The following is a 14,605-nucleotide window of genomic DNA, read 5'->3' as shown; positions in this document are numbered from 1 at the left end:
ACAAACCTGTACCTATTTATACTTAGGTCGTTTCCATTTCACGTATTCTCATCCCAATTGGCCCCTTTTTCGTTGTTATTTGTACCTAAGACGTCCCTAATATCCCCAAAAACAACAGATCTTTACATGTATATTTATTTAATTAAATACATTAAAACCAATAACAACTGAGACTTACCTTTAATATATATGCTGGTTCAAACACTAAATAACGTTTATAAATCATAGTCGTCTTCTATTATTATCAAATAAATAAAAGAGAGCAAAGTTTCTAGCACTAAAATAATTACCACCACAGGAAGTTAATTTGAAACGCGATTTTTTATAAGTTAGCATCTATTATCATGCATATTCAGAGTTGTTTTGTGAACTTTCAACATTCTACTATTAAACTACAAAAAATGGAAGATTTTGCAACGAATATAAAACTTATATTGAGCGTCGAAAGATTTTCCCAGTTTTTTCCCGATTCGCCTCTCAATCCCTAATCGCCCCATTTTACCGGTACCTATAAAGTTACATTTTCTCACAGAAAAAGCGAAGGTATCACACCATACTGCCTAACCTTTTTATTGAATGAATATTATGAAATTAAAAATGATATTATTAATGTATGAACTGAGGTAAGCTTGATTTATACGAGACTGCAATCAATAGAGATGAAATTAAATGATATGAGATGTGATGAAATAAAGTCATAGTAAAATGGTAGTAATATAAGTCTTTAGATTGGACTTAGACTTAGAATTAGATTTAGAGCTTAATAGACTTTTTAGAAGAACCAAGCCCAGCGTCTGTATCATTTTCCCGACATTTAAGCATATGTGCATATATAAAATACTAGTGCAGATACTAGCTAAACTGTTTATAAAGTACCGTTACTTTTATTTTATTTTATGATTTAGTATTACTGGTGGCCCGGAGGCCTTTCCAGTTTCACCAGGACAGGTGGGCGAGTAAAGGCTCAGCCAGACGGGGTGGGATTTGCTAACAGCTGCCCGAGCGCCTCCGAAGGAGACCTAACAACTCAAGAGCAACTGTTTCGCGAATGAATCTACTACCGGATCGGAATCGCGACCCGCTGAGAAGATCCGGCGAGAAACTCAGCGAGTTAATACATGGGTTAGGTTGCGCGTCGACCTCTTTGTCGAGTTCGATGAGTACGGTTACCGGGGTTCCTCAGCCTGCTCCTAGTGTTAGAGCTGAAGGTATCTAATGCAAGAGCTATTGGATCTGATGAATCCGTAAAGACGTGTCTAGGACGACGACGGTGACTTGTTCCTGAGTGATTAGGATTCGGGGAGTAATCAGCCGCGGCAACGATAAGGCAACGATATTATCGTAACGCATAGCCTTAGCGAAGTAACGTTCCGACACTAATTTCATGTGTTGGCGGGTCGATTCGAGGCCCAGGTCGTCGTATAGGTCGACGTTTCTCGCGAACCACGGAGCCCTGATGGCTAACCTGCAAAAGCGGGATTGTAGGGGTTGGAGGGTGTCTATGTGTGATCCCCGTTACTACACGTTTGCGACTGAAGAAACATTATCTTATCAAAATGAAACTATTCACACAACTTTGCTCCTCATACTCCCGCCGAAAAGTCCCCATATCGTTGTTGTCGTTTGATAAAGTTCGATAATCCATTATTGGACAGGCAACGGAAAAACTCATTCTGTAAAATCTTTTGTAACAAAGACTAAAAAAGGTTAGGTTATATACGAAAAAATAAATTATATTTGATGTGTTTTTTGTTGCTCTGGGATGTTTGCAATATTAGGGACACAGCAAAACCACGACCTACCTTCAGTACCTCCTCTAACCTCGTTTGCAGAAGGACATGTCATAGCCCCGAGGAAACACCGTGGAGCAAAGTTCATTATAAACTCGGAAGGTACGAGGCAAAGAGATTGTGGGTCTGGGTAGTACGAATGAATACTCGAACGGTGGCTAGCATTGCCATGCTTAAAAAAGAAATGAAGGGTTCAATAAAATAAAATAAAAAGATCTACCTCTGATGTATGATGTAGGTAAACGACCGTAAGGCCCACCTGAAGGTAATAGCAGTAACTGGCATACCACATCCGCTTTTACACCGTTAGATGTGATTGTAGCCCCTTCTTTTTTCCCAAAGAACCTTTTAAATATCAAAAATAGCTAAATAGGAATAGCCATTCTCAAATGTTGTGATTGCTGATGACTAACTTATTTATTTTATTTATCAAGATTCTTATGACTGAAAAACGTTCCGTCAACCGAAACGTAGGATTAATTAATGAATTTATTTATTTGTTTTGAACGGGCTCACAAGCCGCTTGATGCTATGTGGTTATTCAAACTCATAGTTAACTATTTTGAAACACAAGCTCAAAATCTTAAATGGCTATACTAATCTTTTAAATGTTTAATGTATTTATAAAATGTATATATAAAAAATACGTACATAGAAATATATCTGTTATATGTGCAAGCATATGTATAATATTTTTGCAAGTAATCACAAGCGACTCCGTGGCGCAACGGTAGCGCGTCTGACTCCAGATCAGAAGGTTGCGTGTTCAAATCACGTCGGGGTCACGGTTCTCTTTTTGCTCTATCTTCTTTTTAAAATCAAGAAGTTTTTTTTATTAAAAATACGTTTCATTAAAATTAAATCAGCTCCACAGTAAATAACAAAACAGAACGAAGATTATATTCCGTTAAGTTGGTGCAATAGTAATACTCGTAAATTACACGACGTTTTTAGCTCCCAATAGCGGCCGCAGGGTTGAGAGACCGACTGAAGATTATAAAACTAAAACATAAAAAACTACTTTTTTCTATGAATTAATATGAATTCCATGAATTTCTTAACTATTCGCTCGTAGGTTAAGGGGATATTCCAGCTTACTGCGGCCAGGTAATGAGCTCAAAAAAACTGCTAACTTAAGTCTTTAGCGAGATCACAAGATCATGTTTGTTCCTATCAATTGCATTTATTATTTAAGTGTGATCGTTAAAATGACAAACATGATGACATATAAGTACTTCTTCAGTATATTTTAATACTTATAGTATGTGTGCGCTTCTTCAATCAGAGACACGATTGATCCGTTGGCTTTGAGCTGCTTAAAAAGAAAATTGCCTATAGCACCACCTAGGTTTTGTTTAAGATATGTTTTCAATTTCTTAGTCTTTCAATAATCCAGTAGAGGGCAGTATTTCAAATTTAAACTGAATTCTTCAGAGCTTTTGGTGTGTATATAGTTTTAAGTCGAACGAGGAATAGTTTGAGTCAAATGTATGCACGTCTGATTGGCACTTTGGTGCGCTCTCGCCCGACCTAAAGCTTTTCACAAATTTCAACATCTCTAAGTACTCGTTAAATAAAATGTGAAGCAAAATTTTTTTACGCCTTATTACGAAAATTGCGGTAACAGAGTAGGTAGTACGAAATTTTCCAGAGAGTATACAGGCGTGCATAATGCTATTTGTTTTTTAATTATGCATAAAAATACATGAAATCAATAAAAAAAACATTACAACGGACTACCATGTATTTGATACACACTCGCATATATTATATTCTTTTATTAATTGTCAAACTTTGAGATTAGATTATTATTATTTATTTGTCTTTAGCATTATCTGTCTAGTGTAGTCTTGGCGAAATCTGTGATTATAAAAGTATAGTCTTTGACAATAAAACTATATTACTTAATGTTCAAACTTATAATTTTTGTTAATTATAGTCGAATTTCGACTAGGTACTAGGCGACCACTGCTAATACTAATAATATGAGATGTCATTAAATTTGTTTTAATTCAATGGGGTGTTCTTCGGAGGCGTTCGGACAGTTGGTACCACAGATCCTATCCCTCATGGTTGAACTAGTGCTCGCTGATCCGTCTGGGTGAAATTGGAAATGTTTCTGATCCACAAGTAGGTAATGGCTGCATCACGAAATGTCCATTTCAACGGTGGCATACACGTTGGGTTGTCTATGTGCTCTGCGTAAAAGAAACGAACTTCAAAACCAATTTGGCAAAATGCAGCTGATTCTGCTTTAGTGATAAATTTTTACGCATCCTACCCATGGGGGCGGTTCTGCTTTTCCTCTGCTGATCCTGACGTCTGTGCGGACCGTCTTAAAGACGTGGTGCTCCAGGGGATGGAATTGTTTGTTCCCTCTTCTGAAGTGCCCGTTGGGGGTCGCAGCAGACCCTGGTATAACAATGCCAGCAGGGATGCTGCACACCTCAAGCGGTCCCCATACGTGGCATGGGATGATGCCAGGAGGCGTCGGGATCCTAACATCTCAGAGGAAAGGCGGAAATATAACGCCGCCTCCAGGTCCTACAAGAAGGTAATTGCCAAGGCGAAGTCGGAACACGTTGCTAGAGTTGGCGAGCGACTAAAGAGCTATCCCTCTGGGAGCCGTGCTTTTTGGTCGCTCGCCAAAGCTGCAGAAGGAAACTTTTGCAGGTCTAGTCTCCCACCACTGCGCAAGTCCGATGACACTCTGGCCCACAGCGCGAAAGAGAAGGCTGACCTTCTGGTCAAACTCTTCGCCTCGAACTCGACTGTGGACGACGGGGGTGCCACACCACCGAACATCCCCCGGTGTGATAGCTCCCTGCCGGATATCTGCTTCACACAGTGTGCAGTCAGGCGGGAGCTCCGACTCCTGGACGTCCATAAGTCGAGTGGGCCAGACGGCATCCCCGCAGTGGTTCTGAAAAAGTGCGCCCCTGAGCTGACGCCTGCGCTAACGCGTTTGTATCGCCTCTCTTATTGCACTAACAGGGTTCCGTCTTCATGGAAGACCGCCCACGTCCACCCTATCCCCAAGAAGGGTGACCGGTCGGACCCATCGAGCTATAGGCCTATCGCGATAACTTCCTTGCTTTCCAAGGTGATGGAGCGAATAATAAACACACAAATCCTGAAGTATCTTGAAGATCGCCAGCTGATCAGTGACCGACAGTACGGTTTCCGTCACGGTCGTTCAGCTGGCGATCTTCTTGTATACCTTACTCACAGGTGGGCTGAAGCCTTGGAGAGCAAGGGCGAGGCTCTTGCTGTGAGCCTTGATATCGCGAAGGCCTTCGACAGGGTCTGGCATAGGGCGCTTCTGTCGAAGCTACCATCTTACGGAATCCCCGAGGGTCTCTGCAAGTGGATCGCTAGCTTTCTGGATGGGCGGAGCATCACGGTCGTTGTAGACGGTGATTGTTCTGATACCATGACCATTAATGCTGGCGTTCCACAAGGTTCGGTGCTCTCTCCCACGCTTTTCATCCTGTATATCAATGACATGCTGTCTATTGATGGCATGCATTGCTATGCGGATGACAGCACGGGGGATGCGCGATATATCGGCCATCAGAGTCTCTCTCGGAGCGTGGTGCAAGAGAGACGATCAAAACTTGTGTTTGAAGTGGAGAACTCTCTGGGGCGAGTCTCCGAGTGGGGTGAATCGAACTTAGTTCAATTCAACCCGTTGAAGACACAAGTTTGCGCGTTCACTGCGAAGAATGACCCCTTTGTCATGGCGCCGCAATTCCAAGGAGTATCCCTGCAACCTTCCGCGAGCATCGGGATACTTGGGGTCGACATTTCGAGTGATGTCCAATTTCGGAGTCATTTGGAAGGCAAAGCCAAGTTGGCGTCCAAAATGCTGGGAGTCCTCAACAGAGCGAAGCGGTATTTCACGCCTGGACAAAGACTTTTGCTTTATAAAGCACAAGTCCGGCCTCGCGTGGAGTACTGCTCCCATCTCTGGGCCGGGGCTCCCAAATACCAGCTTCTTCCATTTGACTCCATACAGAGGAGGGCCGTTCGAATCGTCGATAATCCCATTCTCGCGGATCGTTTGGAACCTTTGGGTCTGCGGAGGGACTTCTGTTCCCTCTGTATTTTGTACCGAATGTTCCATGGGGAGTGCTCTGAGGAATTGTTCGAGATGATACCGGCATCTCGTTTTTACCATCGCACCGCCCGCCACCGGAGTAGAGTTCATCCATACTACCTGGAGCCACTGCGGTCATCGACAGTGCGTTTCCAGAGGTCTTTTCTGCCACGTACCATCCGGCTATGGAATGAGCTCCCCTCCACGGTGTTTCCCGAGCGCTATGACATGTCCTTCTTTAAAAGAGGCTTGTGGAGAGTATTAAGCGATAGGCAGCGGCTTGGCTCTGCCCCTGGCATTGCTGAAGTCCATGGGCGACGGTAACCACTCACCATCAGGTGGGCCGCATGCTCGTCTGCCTACAAGGGCAATAAAAAAAAAAAAAAAAAATATATATTAATTTGATTTGCGAGACACTTACGACCATTTCAAACAACCTAAGTCCTGAAAATGTTGCAGAAACATAAAAAATTACCTACTTAACAACACGACTATTAAAATGTCTTAATCTACTCGCGTTGGTTCTATATTACCGTTGATTAAATACAAACATTGTTGATGTTTCCTGTCTGAAAATAACCTTTTCCTAGTATCTATGAATCTGATGAACGGGTAGTAGCTAATTAATACGCATTGTTGAAATTAAATACTGATCTACGGGCTGTAATTTTCAGACAATGTTTTTTCAAAACAAATATTTTAACCTTCAGTGCAACGGCTCAAAAGGAACATAAACATAGCTTATTACATTTAAACTGTTTTACATATTCATTAGTAGGTTGACCACGGCCATTGCGATTTGAGAATTCATTTAATCCGTTCTGTGATTTATGTAAAATTTACTAACCTACTGGTGGTAGGACCCATAGATTATACACTTAATATATTGTGAGTACGCGCGGGTAGGTACCACCGCCCTGCCTATTTCTGCCGTGAAGCATTAATGCGTTTCGGTTTGAAGGGTGGGGCAGCCGTTGTAACTATACTGACACCTTACAACTTATATCTCAAGGTGGGTGGCGCATTTACGTTGTAGATTTCTATGGGCTCCAGTAACCACTTAACACCAGGTGGGCTGTGAGCTCGTCCACCCATCTAAGCAATAAAAAAAAAACCTACATAGGTACATTGCAAGTTATGTCTTAATACAAATTCTCATTACGTTAATTGAAAGGAGTTTGGTTGTTTTCTTAAGGAGTTATTGCCGAGTCGAGTTTTTTATTGCCTCACTTGGTATTAAATGTTCACCACAAAATCTAAATTTCGCTTTGCCGTAAATATTTCTTTAACTATTTATTATTATTATATCAGCGCTCTTAAATAAAAAAAATAGAAGACTTCATCCGACCTATACAACTATGAATTACTGTGAAAGCATCCATCATTCTGTTTAGTACAAGTTAAAGTTGCTAAAACATATAGCTTTTAAAGACTAAAATAAAAAAAAGTACTTTTATGTTTTAACATCGCATAACATTATTGTCATCAAACTATTTGTGGTCATGAAATTTTAATTATCTCTAAGACACGCGATTACAGAACAAAATATCATCGTGTTATAATAAAAAAAGTTTTATAAAAAAAGTTTTATAATTCGATTTATTACGACCGGCTTGTGATCCAGCGTATCCGTAAATATAAGCAGGCATGCTTATATTTATAAGTTTATAATAAGTTAAGTTAATAATATTTTGTAAATTGTCTTTTCACGTATAGTAATTGAAAAGCTCCGGGTTTCCTTCTCTGTGTTGAAACTACCTCACGACTCGATATTAAAGTCATGACCATCACAAATATCTATTTGAACAAAAACCTTAATTTATTTTGTAAAAGATATTACGCGTGCCACACGTGTTTTGAAAATGTTATTAACATAAGTGATAATGAACACACTCCGATGGTTTTATTTACTTTGACTTTGCATCCCTTATGCACACGAAACAAATGCCGTCAAAAATAATAAATAGTTTCCTATTTGAGTAATAATTTTATTTGGACTTATCCGATTCGAATCGCAAACCATGGTCACCTTAGTAGATCAGATTCCGCACTATATGTATGATGTCGCATTCTGTAGCCTTCAGTCTGTCATTTTGAAGATGTGGAAACTAGTTGTCGTTTTGACTGTTAACTTACTCCAGGGAGCGCTGACAGATGTCTACGTCATGAAAGACGTCACTCTGGGGTTTGGGCAGGCGCTTGAGCAGTGCAGAGAGGAGGTGAGTGATGATAGAGCATGTTGAAAGGCCCCAGGAGTAAGTCTGCCTTCTATGCTGTGCAATGCGACAATACAATACAACGACGACTTTACAATTAAATAACCAACAAATTTTTTTGCTTAGATTATGCTTAGATGGAAGGAGGAGCTCACAGCCCACTTTTGGTTTAGTGGTCGCCGATTTTTATTTAATTTCGAGCATTTTCATATTTATCTACCTTTTAAACCTTCCACAAATAATTCAAGACCAAAATTAGCCAAATCGGTCCAGCCGTTTTCGAGTTTTAGCGAGACTAACGAACAGCAATTCATTTTTATATATATTGATAGATAGATGTTATTCTTTCATCGTGGAAGTCATTCGCGAAAATATGTTAAGTATGTATTTTATTAGAAAAATTGGTATCCGCCTGCGGGATTCGAACACCGGCGCAGTTGCATCGCTCGATACGCACCGGGCGTCTTCTCGTTTAGACCATGACGAATTAAAAATACTTTACATCCCTATATCTTTTATCTCAGGATCTTTTACCCTATTTTAATCATTTATTTTAATTTTTTTGTAATCAGTATTAAAGTGGTATTTGTTTCTCTTATAATTGATTGAACGAAAAACGAATGCTTATCAACAGAGTCAACTTACCGAAGAGAAGATGGAGGAGTTCTTCCACTTCTGGAATGATGACTTCAAGTTCGAACACAGAGAGCTGGGCTGTGCGATCCAGTGCATGAGCAGACATTTCAACCTCCTCACGGATTCCAGCAGGATGCACCACGAGAACACCGACAAATTCATCAAGTCCTTTCCGAACGGTAGGATTTTAGAGCATATCTATAGGCATAGAGAGATGAAAGAGAAAGAGAAGCGATAGTATAAATTTGCGCCACTTTGAGAAGGCGGCACGACATGAGAACCCTCTTGTCGTGGCCGCCGGAAACTACATACCCGATCCTGTAGACCGTTTGGTAAACCGTCGACGTCGCCCAAAGCACGTCATCACGGATCCTCCTGATCCATTAACGGTGCTTTTAGGAAATACAAGCACCGGTCACCGTCCTCGCCGAACCCGTCGCTTGCGACGAAGGGCTCGACGAGCGAATTAACCCACAGACACAGCCCACTGAGTTTCTCGCCGGATCTTCTCAGTGGGTCGCGCTTCCGATCCGGTGGTAGATTCTGCGAAGCACTGCTCTAGCTAGGGCGGTGTTAGCAATTCTCCGGTTTGAGCCCCGCGAGCTCACCTACACAAGCTAGGGTACGCTGAAGTAGCCTCTCAAGGCTATCAGCATAGGTAGGACAAAAAAAAAAAAAAAAAAAGGTATAAATTTGTATACATCAGTTACCGGAAACAATGAGTTTGGGGATTCAACAATCGTGCCAGTTCCAATAATCCCTAATTTCAGATTTATTACGAAAAAAATTAATCACTTGCATGTCTTTAAATTTATTATTATCTTTGTAATTAAGTAAAGTTACAGTTTATTGTTGGTCAGACATGCTCAAAAGACTCGTAGATTTCAAAAAGTGTTTAGGATATCCAGACCACTGCTATTTCTGCCGTGAAGCAGTAATGCGTCTCGGTTTGAAGGGTGGGGCAGCCGTTGTAACTATACTGAGACCTTAGAACTTATATCTCAAGGTGCGTGGCGCATTTACGTTGTAGATGTCTATGGGCTCCAGTAACCACTTAACACCAGGTGGGCTGTGAGCTCGTCCACTCATCTAAGCAATGAAAAAAAACTTCAAACCGAAACGCATTACTGCTTCACGGCAGAAATAGGCGATGTGGTGGTACCGTGGTGGTGGCACGTGCGGACTCACAAGACCCCTTCCCCTAGTTAAACCAATTTAAAAAATTTGTTCCATCATCCAATTATATCTTCTTTGTCACTTTTATCAATCTTCAAACCTCATACAGCTTTAAGAAGAAAATACTTTAGCAGTGATTCGTGTCTGTCAAATTAGGATCGCCCATAAATGTATGAGGCAGTAATTTGTACCGTGTAATGTACACATAGCTTAAGTATATAGCGGTATATCATTATGAGTTCAGTCTCGGTAATTTGTAGTTGTTGGGCATTTCGATTTCCTACCAAATTAAGATTTTTTTGTGTATTATAAATAATTTTGCTTAAACTGACTCGGTGGTGCCCCTAATAACTGCGCCGAATGGGTCGTGAGTTCGATTCCCATATATAGCATATAGTGGTGTGATGAACAGGTTTATTGACTCTTTGTCTGGGTGTTTATTATTTTTGTATATATTTAAACGTATGTATGTCAGTCTCTAGCACCCATAACACAGGGAATCCTAAATTGGGGCGGGATGACCGTGCGTGATTTGTTTTCAATTCTATATATTAATACGTGAAGCAAAAACTTTGTATCCCTTTTTACGAAAATTACGCGGACGGAGGAGTATGAAAATTTTCACACTTATAGAGAATATAGAGAAGGAATGCACAATGCTAATTTTTTTTTTTAAAGTGCGTAAATGATACTTTAAATCAATAAAGAAAAAACATTACACACACTACCGTGTGTTTGACACACACACATATACTTTTTGTTTATTTTCAAACTTTTGTTATTGCTAAAGTCTTATCTTCCTTGGCGAAATCTGTGACTAAAGAAATATAATAGTCTTTGACAATAGAACCATAATAATGTTTAAACTTATTTTTGGAGTTTATTGGAGTTTACTCCTTTAGAATCGATTTACATATATAGGCCCGGGGTATGAAAATTATGGGGACCAAAATCGTACTAGCATGTCACACGAAATGCGTTATGCGCCTGATTGGCTCCTGATTGCGTGATGCGTGCGCGCGCCAATCAGGAGCCAACGCGCGGCCGCGTTATCGCAGGTGACGCCGGGCTGCTGCGCCGGCAGTCCGCCACAAAGCCTCGTACTGATCGCGCGTTTCTCTCATTATTGTATTTTCATATATTTGTTAGTCGTTTGTTTTGTGTCTCGTTAATTTGTTAATAATCTGTAGTGTATCGTGTTGTCGTAATATAGAACTATTTCTCGTATTGTTTCGTTTAATTTTTTATATCCAGTAAACTCCAGTCGTGCGTCGGAGCGGACACACACACTTTTTTTCAATTAATTATCAATTAATACTGGGCGACTAGGTACTAGTTATTATTATTATTGATAATTGGAATCGAGTGCAATTACTTGCCGATACGTCAATTTCGTTACACATAACAAAACTATGTATGACTTTCACAGGCGAAATCCTATCACAGAAGATGATAGATATGATACACACGTGCGAAAAAAAGTTTGACTCAGAGCCTGACCACTGCTGGCGTATTCTAAGAGTGGCTGAATGTTTCAAGGACGCGTGTAATAAGTCCGGATTAGCGCCTTCAATGGAACTGATATTGGCGGAGTTCATAATGGAATCGGAAGCGGACAAATGAATCAACTGGACAACCTGCTTCCGCTACAATAATTTGACTGCACACTGTTTTCTTGAAAGGTTTGGTTTGTATTGAGAAAATATAATTTGTTATTTATGAAAATTATTGTTGTTTTTAATTCAACGTACCATCAGTAAATTAATAGTTATTGTAAGGTGTGTGTAGCGCAGTAATAAAGATAAGTTGTATTTAAAGAACTTAAAAAAACCACGTCATTTTTCTACAAAATAAATTACTTAGAGGAAATCCTTAAAATAGATTGTAATACAAAATTTGCGACAACTTACAAACAGGGGATGTAGCTCAGTGGTAGAGCGTTCGCTTTGCATGTGAAAGGCCCCGGGTTCGATCCCCGGCATCTCCAAATTTTTGCTCTCATGAAATCATTTTTGAATATTGTACTTTTTTGCTCAAACATTTTACAATTTTTTGTACTAATTTAGGACATCGAATCATATATATCATACACCATAAACAGTGGTATTGGGTACCACAATTTTTTTTAAAAACGTATTAACAAATATATATCCTAAACAGGAATAGAAGTTAGTAATATTTTATTTATTAGCTCTTCATTATATTTTAACAAGTAGGTTAGTAAAAATTATAAAAGTAAGCAACAACTACACAGTAGCTGCCGTAGAAGAATGTAAAGAAAATATTATTAGAGCTATAAGTAAACTTTTTAAGTTTTTAATATCCTTTTTCCCTCTACCTATTCGCTGGTAGCCAAGAGAGCTATTTCAACTTCGCGCGGACGAGTGGGTGGGCTCACGGGCTCAACCTGAGAGAATTTACTAATACTACTCCTAGCAAGAGCAGTACTTCCCTGAATCTACCATCAGACCAGAATCACGGCGCACTGTGAAGATCCAGCGAAAAACTCAGCGGGAAATCCTAATTTAAGTTTTAAAGCAACCATTATGATATTGAAGTCGTCGTGGCCTAACGGATAAGACGTCCGGTGCATTCGTGTTGAGCGATGCACCGGTGTTCGAATCTCAGGCGGGTACCAATTTTTCTAATGAAATACGTACTCAACAAATGTTCACGACTGACTTCCACGGTGAAGGAATAACATCGTGTAATAAAAATGAAACTCGCAAAATTATAATTTGCGTAATTACTGGTGGTAGGACCTCTTGTGAGTCTGCGCGGGTGGGTACCACCACCCTGTCTATTTCTGCCGTGAAGCAGTAATGCGTTTCGGTTTGAAGGGTGGGGCAGCCGTTGTAACTATACGTGAGACCTTAGAACATATATCTCAAGGTGGGTGGCACATATACATCGTAAATGTCTGTGGGCTCCAGTAACCGCTTAACACCAGGTGGGCTGTGAGCACGTCCACTCATCTAGCAATAAAAAAAAAAAATTGACCCGTTTCAACCGGAGCCATTCCGACGGTTGTTGAAATGAAATATTGAAGCAAAATTGCAACAGTTTATTCATCGACCATAAAAAATTGTAAGCGGTCCACTCGCGCTTTAAGGCCACATCTTCTTGATTTACACTCCGCCGAAAGATAAATGAAACAATTAAAACCGAGTTAATTTAAGCTGCGATAAATAATAATTAATTACTGCTGCATTAAAGTAAGATATAACCGATACGGAGACGCGGGGGCTCGGGTTTCCACACATAATTTACAACGGGCAGGACTCTGTGTATGAAGTGCTGTTAGGGTTGGCACTTCAAAGCGAGCAAACAAAACCAATAGGGTTGATTGATATAGAAGAATTTCCGTCCTGTTTTCAATCAACCAGTGGCCAGACTAAGAATCGAATAAGTAATAATCCTAAAATTTATCCTTAAATCTATAACCACCGAGGTCGACCGAAGAAGACACGGATGGAGTGTGTGAATGACGATATGAGAGAGAGAGGAGTGAGTGTTGAGCTGACGGTTGATAGAAGAGAATGGACGAGAAAAATTAGCTGTGCCGACCCCACCTAGTGGGATAGTTAGAAGTCAGCACTAACATACACCAAATGTCCTTCACGTGCGTTTTGGTGATGATGTTTATCATTTGGAGCATTTCCAGCTAATGCAGTGTTTTCACTATCGCTCGTGGACATCAACAATTCTTGGCGCACAGCCAAATTGCCACTGATGGGACTTCAAACCTACTGTTGTTCATCAAGTTGAGTAAGAAAGGTAAGTGAGGCGCTCAGGAAACATTCTTCTTCTTGAGGAGAGTTCATTCTACAGCCGTACATGCTGTGTTGCCTGTAGATACAAGGCCGTAGTAAGAATCATTACAATTAGTTCCTCAGAGGAATGTGTATTGATTGTTAATGATAAATTTTTACTATCTCAATTATTATTAGAAGTGAATATTTGCCGATTTATGTTCTCGTCTCATTTACACTTCAGGGTAGACTTCTGAAAATATTATTAACATCGCACATTCCTCGCGGTTGTTCTAAAAATTAATTTATTTAATAAACTAGGTTTTACCCGCGACTTCATTTACGTAGAAAGTGTAAATATTTTTGAATAATAGGATGTTAAGGAGCTATTTAAGGTACCAAAATCACACTTTTGAACCGACTTCAAAAGAGGAGGCTATCAATTCGACCACTATTTTTTATCTATGTATGTTCACCGATTTCTCGAGAATGCTTGAACCTTGAACCGATTCTGATAATTCCTTTTTTATGTTTTTTGTTCGAAAGGGTAGACTTCCCGAATGGTCCTGTAATTATCAAGATCTGATGATGGGATCCTGGAGAAATCCAGAAAAATCTATAATTTTCAAAGCATATCTTGAAGTGATTTGCGTGTTTCTTGTTATTGTTCTTATTCTGTGCCGCCACGCACCGACCGGCCGGCGCCTTGTACATCAATATTATGCGCATGATCATTATTTTGCTGCGATATTACTTTAAAACACTCTTTATTGGTGCTTCCGTATGGGTCTTAGCGTGATGTTATATAGCCTATAGCCTTCCTCAATAAATGGGCTATCTAACACTGAAATAATGTTTCAAATCAGACCAGTAGTTTCTGAGATAAGCGCGTTCAAGTAAACAAACAAACTCTTCAGCTTCATAATCACTACATAG

The 14,605-nt window shown here is 40.1% G+C and overlaps 1 protein-coding gene and 2 non-coding genes across 3 annotated transcripts; all 3 read left to right on the top strand.

Annotated features, from left to right (window-relative positions):
- The first annotated feature begins 2,503 nt into the window (after nt 1-2,503).
- TRNAW-CCA (transfer RNA tryptophan (anticodon CCA)) lies at nt 2,504-2,575 on the top strand. Its single transcript has one exon. It is a non-coding gene; the product is annotated as a tRNA-Trp (tRNA).
- A 5,408-nt stretch (nt 2,576-7,983) lies between these two features.
- Nucleotides 7,984-11,642, top strand: GOBP1 (general odorant binding protein 1). The gene is given in 3 exon segments (NM_001044031.1): nt 7,984-8,108; nt 8,740-8,920; nt 11,347-11,642. Coding segments are annotated over 3 exon segments (495 nt in total). The 5' UTR covers nt 7,984-7,988; the 3' UTR covers nt 11,541-11,642.
- A 190-nt stretch (nt 11,643-11,832) lies between these two features.
- TRNAA-UGC (transfer RNA alanine (anticodon UGC)) lies at nt 11,833-11,904 on the top strand. The gene has a single exon. It is a non-coding gene; the product is annotated as a tRNA-Ala (tRNA).
- The last annotated feature ends 2,701 nt before the right edge of the window (nt 11,905-14,605 follow it).

Source organism: Bombyx mori, chromosome 19 (genome assembly GCF_030269925.1).
Source record: "Bombyx mori chromosome 19, ASM3026992v2".
Classification (NCBI taxonomy): Eukaryota; Metazoa; Arthropoda; class Insecta; order Lepidoptera; family Bombycidae; genus Bombyx; species Bombyx mori.
Note: the sequence above shows the minus strand (reverse complement) of the source record. Positions and strands in the feature narration are given on the sequence as shown.